The sequence below is a fragment of the Mesitornis unicolor genome, unplaced genomic scaffold, assembly GCF_000695765.1.
Source record: "Mesitornis unicolor isolate BGI_N332 unplaced genomic scaffold, ASM69576v1 scaffold13851, whole genome shotgun sequence".
Taxonomy (NCBI): Eukaryota; Metazoa; Chordata; class Aves; order Mesitornithiformes; family Mesitornithidae; genus Mesitornis; species Mesitornis unicolor.
In genome coordinates, this window is record NW_010163270.1 from 65827 (window position 1) to 71826 (window position 6000).

A 6000-nucleotide genomic window follows, 5' to 3' on the forward strand; every position below is an offset into this window, starting at 1 on the left:
GCAGCATCCGTGTACGTGCATTTCTCTATTGAGTATCATCACAGATGCCTCCATACCAAGGGTAACTCTTAAGCAATAGCTGTTGAGGATTATCCCATGCACAAGGGACCACAGCACTGTTTCTCTGAAGGGAAGTCTGACACTGCTGTAAAGCCAAGCGTGCAGTTGTACAGAAACACCATTACAACTTCAGGTACCCTTTCACATGCATTTCACACACGCTGGATACACTGCTGTTCGTGTATGTTCTTCAGTCTTAACTGATGTTTGCAAAAACATAAGCAAGGGTGTTTCCCACGTCCTGTGTGGTTATGGGGTGTATTATGTTTTACAGTACTGAAAAAACAGCAAAATAATGTAACAGCTGGTCACATCTTCTCTGGCTTAAACAGGCAGCGTTGTTTTCAAGGTGGAAAAGCAACCATACAAATGGAGAAGTGAAGCTGCTCCTGTGGGAACTCCTATCTCCTATTGCTCAAAGCTGGTAACTCCAGAAGCACCAACACGTACTTCTTGCTGTAGTGAATTATTTCTCATTCAAACTGGCCAGCACAGAGGAAAACTGAAAAAAAAAGACCTCAAAAACACTCCTTCAAGAATAAATGAGGTTCTAAAGGCAGATTTTCATAAACCTGATCACTTCCGAGCACGACGGCATCACGCTGACCTCTGCTCTGCAGGACAGCAACATCATTAAATGTGCAAAACCCAGCCTGGAGGAAGTCTGCAGAATCAAAACAAAGCTCTGGAGCTTGTTAAATGAATACATGGCACCTATTAGCACTGGAAAATGCTGGAGATCTTTGGCGGCTCCTCTTTCTAATGTAAGTGCTGGATACACGGGTATCTAAAGCAAGAAGCCAGCAGTGGCTTAAATACCCACAGCTACTTGTGATGAACAGTGGCTTCAGGATTTGCTGATCCCTGCTGCAAGTTTCTAGCCACATAATCCATTGCAATGATTTCTTCCACACAGCACACAGGCCTCTGATGTACGGTGCTGGTCCCTGTCTTTAAATCAAGTCTTCCTCTGTTCATCACACACGGATGTCATCAATCAAAGAGACCAGAGTGCACCCCTCACTCCACCACCTCTCCTGTGAAACCATCCACCACAACCTGAGCAAATGCCAAACCAGAATCACCAGAACTGAAGTCAGGATCAGCTGGAAAGGAATCCAGTGCTCCCAAACTTGACGCTTCTCTAGAGTGAAGGCACAGGTTTCACTTTTCAGGGCACTGATACTTTTTGACAATACAATTTTCTTGACCCTCATTGAGAATAAATTTGTAGTCCAAAATAGAAAACTATGAAGACACTCTATACAACAAATGAACAAATAATAGCAAAATACAAGACACAAGCACACCACCTCACTGGAGACCCCTGAGTATGACGGGAATCTCTACGGTTAAATGCCTCAGTATACTCCTTTCCAGACAAGACCCTGTATTTTAAGTACAGTTATACCATATACAGTACGTGCATTTGATCAGGCTTTCCAGAGTTCTCAGCGCTGACCAAATTCCACCTCAATCAAAACCAGGAGTAACTCTCACAGAGGCTAAACAGCAGCAGCTCTGGTCACCGTACTCACCAGCTAAGGTACTGGTGTGCCTGAAGGCCCGGACCTGGGAATCCGACAGCCCGGTCAGCAGCGAGATCACCGTGTCCATCATGTACTCGTCGTAAATGATGCTGTACTGACACTGCCGAATGAGCACCCCAATGAACTCGCAGAAGTTGGACCGAAACTTCTTCCACTGTGGCCCGGGCATGGTGAGTGGATAATCACCACTGTCCTGCAGAGCAAGAACATGAAAACATTGAACGTCTCCCCGTTTCATTTATCTGGATGCTGTAGGAGCCATCGTGGTCTAAGTTTGTAAGCTGAACACTACCCTTTTCCCTTCAAGTCAATGGAGAATAACGAATAAACCCAACATGTGAGTCTTCAATAAACAAAACAGCCCGTTGGCATAAACCTCTCTTCCAAAGACTACACTGTAACTGTTCTAGACCTACAGTATTAGCTCTGTACAGCCCAAAACAGGCATCGAGATTCAATTGTTTTCCTTGTGTCCTGGGACAGGAAGTGGCAGAAAGGGATGATAAAGGAACTTTTCCAAGTGTTTAAGGTCAAAAGCTACAGAAAGGCTCTTGTGACTGAAGGTCTGTGCCACTCTCCATCCCCACGTAACTGGATGTTAATATTCTGATCGAGTGGATATCCCTGCCCACAAACTTTGCTTTACTTAAGCTTACAACTGCGATCTCACCAGAAAGTCAATACTGCCCTTTTTAGATTTTTAAATGTTGCTTGTATGTGCATAGGGAAGAGAGGGGTTTTTCTCCTTTGAGAAAATAACTGGCTGTTTTTGAAAAGGGTTTTTTGAGGAACGCTTCCTTCTGCCAACTGTGGGACAACCTCCCTTGGGCAAAACCAACCTCCGGCTTTTGGACAGTGCCTTGGCCATAGTTTGGTACAACGGGGCTGCACTGACGACAGCAGCCAACTCTGTTCTCAAATTACACCAGCAAAAAGTCACTGTTAATTTTACTAACTTTGGTCAGGAGATGCTTTAAAAAGCAGAACTATTTCAGCTAGAAAGCAGCACAAATTGATACCTTTATTCATCGTTGTACTCCTACATTTTACTCACTGTGCCCTATCTCACCTGTACAAAAAGGCCCTGAGTGAATACCCTGTTTATTTTGACAGAAGATACCCCAAATCTGAATTGTAATACCGTTTGTTGCAAACAAAACACTCAGATCTTTTGAAAGAACATTTCTTTCTGTAACACTGCTCCTAAATGGTAATTTTCACATCACTATTTGATTTCAATTGCCACGTCAACTGAACAAAACACCAAACAAAGCCCAGCAAACAGAGCAGAACGCTGCAAACGCTGAGCCTGCAGCCCTGCCTGAGGAACCCAGTCCTCTGTTGTACGATGGCAGCTCAGGAGGTGAACTCCAGAGCCCAGACCACCACTGACTTCAGGGGATGAGAAAACCTCCTACAGCTCTTCCTGCTGCCTCCTCTTACCACCCCTGCTGATACCCAGGGCATCCCTAAAGCCAGACAAAGATGGATGAGGGTCTACACGGATCCAGAGCAGGGTTAGCACGGACCCAAGCCAGCTCCTGCAGAGTCAGATCTGGGCAGGCTCTACCACCACCCATGTGAGCTCGCTCCAGGCTGTGTGACAGCACACTTAAACCCGACCATCCGCAGACCTGTCAGTACCTTCTCAATCCAGAGCTGACTTCTCAAGATGAGCACTGTAACTGCCTTTTCTTGTATTACTTCTTGGCTTTCCATTACTCTTTCCTAAAGCTCACGCTGCCTTGTTATTCCTCCTCCAACAGTTTAAATCGCTGCTTTGCTCGTCAATGATAATTCTCACACCGAGACATTGCTTATCCACTGTTTCTTGTCCATCCCAGTTTTAATTTAAAACAAGAGTATACTGTAGTATATTCCAGAATGTTTAAAGACCTATTTGTATGCCATACCTCATCAAATTCTTCTGTCATTTTCCTTATGATTTCTGCGTTTTGCATGTTCCTGAACATTTCAATTCTTACAGTACCTGTAATGTAATGAAGGAACAGAACAAATTAATCCAAGCCATTTTTGTTGTGTCAAAATATCAATGCTTTTCTCAATAATACCTATGAAAGAGCATATAATGCAATAATAACAGGAACGCATTGAACAAGAGTCTCCTGATGAAGTGGGTAATAAAAATGATCCTCTGTCCTTAAAGTGCTATCAGACCAGGAGTCAGTAAAACTTTCTATCTTTTTACTCTTTAAAGCTGAGCAAGTGTGATACAGGAGTGACAGCAATGTAGGGCTCGTGCCGTGTCTGTGGTCGTCAAGTGTTCTTCATTTTGTGTGCAAAATAAAATCAGGACCATCTTTCAGCTCCACAGCCACCGCGAGCCATTCTCCGCTGGCTCCGCTGGCTCACCGGGCTGCAGACACATCACGCTGTCTGCAGACACTGGGGTGGTTTCCACGCTGCTCAGCTCAGCACCAGCACAGCTCACTGATTCGGGCACAGCTCTGTGCACCCGCAGAGCAGAGCCAGCACCATCACATCCCACAGCGCTGCTGTCAGCAAGGCTCCCCAAAACCAACACATGAGCCTGCTCAGCAGCAGGAGCAGGAACCACATCTGAGTTATCCCTTCATCCGGACCATACCACTGCTCCGATACCCGAACAACGAAGTCAATAGGATGAACTTTTCACTGTCAGTTGAACAAGCTACCAACACTGAAAACAGAACAACACAACAGCAACAAATGAAAATGCTTGCGACTCGATCCTCAGATCAGTCAGTATGAATGAATCAAATATTTGTATATTATTTGTACATTATTGTATGGTATTATTTGCACATTATTGCCTTTGCAACTAGACTTTGTCTAAATATCCAACCACAGAACACAAGCCAACATAGAGAACTGGTTTTTTGCTAATCCATGATCTTTTTCCTGCCACTTCTCAATCTGCTTTTGTGAATGGAAGAAATGCAGAAAAACCGAGCAAACCGCAGAGCCACAAACCCCTCCAGTGTCATTAACATTACAAAGTAAGACTCCCTGCTTTTGCAAGAAGTTCAATTGGATTAATGATCCACTGCGGCTCCAAAAATTCAAACAATGACAGAAGCAGCTTAACAGCTGATAGTGTTAGGCTCTGTACAAAGGACAAATGAAGATCAGTTAAGTACACTAAAGATTAGGAGAATGTTTTAATTTCAGTATTTGGAAAAACAACCATTAGAAACATACCCATTTCAAAACAGGCAAGCACAGTTAGAGCACACCAGTCCCCTGTGTCTCAGGAGGGGTACTGCTTTACAATGCAACTTCAGTATTCGTTTCTTGAATTAGTTTTGCTTCTTCATGAAATAATACTGACTTGTTATCTACTTCATACTGAGCAACGCTGCCAGCCTTGGTTCTACCAGTGACAGCTTAAGTTTGTGCACATTTCCATATTATTAATAAACAATTAGCAATACAACGTATTTGTATAAAACCAGGAACCCAAGAGAATACTGCCATGTGACAGCTGAAAACCTGCTTTATCAGCCTTGAAATGATGTGTGAACTCTATCTTAACGTCTCCCCAGCACTGCAGGTTTTGCATGGAACAAGTGACACAGTTTCACAGAGGAAAAGTGGAATGAGGAAGAATGGAAGAGGGGGGAATGAGGAATATACACTATTCACAGAAACTCACCTCATGGCACTAATGCCTCTTTCTGTCCCTCTGTCGCTCCTCTCATTGCTAACAGAACGCTCATTGAAAACACAACCTATAACCTTTGTTATTTCTTATAGCCCTGATGCGAATTTTATTCTTATCTACGTAAGACTTTTGTTAATAACCCCAAATAGCTTCCATTTAATACATGACCATGTTACTCTGTCAGACAAAGTAAACATACCAGAACTAAAACTCCTTGTTAATGCACTTCACTCAGTCCCAACCTCCCTTCAACTGTGTGTAACGCTGTTGTGGTTCTCCGTGTCTCTTTTCCCCAAGGATACAGAATGCAATTACGCTGTGCTCACTGTCACTTGGTGGCTCAGATATTGCTGCTCCTGAAATGACCTCCTGCACCGTACTTCCCAGACAATGGGAATCTTTCCTTGAGCAACCTCTCTCCAGGAATTTGTTTCAGGAGGCGACGCTAAAAGCACCACTTCTTCAATGAAACAGCTTTGCAGATGCCGTGGCAGTGCTCAAAGCAGGCTGATGGCTTGTACTGGATGCACACCCGCTCTGTGTGACCATCACACAACAAACTGTACACGCTGTGTCACAGACACGGGCCAAGGGGAGAGGCTGCAAGCGCAGGACTAATGACCACCAGCAGCTTCCCCAAATCATGGAAAGGCTTTTCACCTCTCATGACCAGACCTGAGACAGCATCTCCTGGGCACCTCAGGATTCCTGGTGATCACTCTGCAG

At 44.3% G+C, this 6000-nt stretch overlaps 1 protein-coding gene across 2 annotated transcripts in view; it reads right to left on the reverse strand.

Annotated features, from left to right (window-relative positions):
- STAG1 (stromal antigen 1) overlaps nt 1–6000 on the reverse strand; it is a 118446-nt gene that overhangs the window by 59597 nt on the left and 52849 nt on the right. For both annotated transcript variants that reach the window (XM_010193915.1, XM_010193914.1), the window contains exons 5-6: nt 3524–3600; nt 1599–1803 (exon numbers count right to left, since the gene is read on the reverse strand). In XM_010193915.1, the coding sequence (XP_010192217.1) occupies nt 1599–1803; nt 3524–3600 (282 nt within the window). The remainder of the gene's footprint in view (nt 1–1598; nt 1804–3523; nt 3601–6000) is intronic.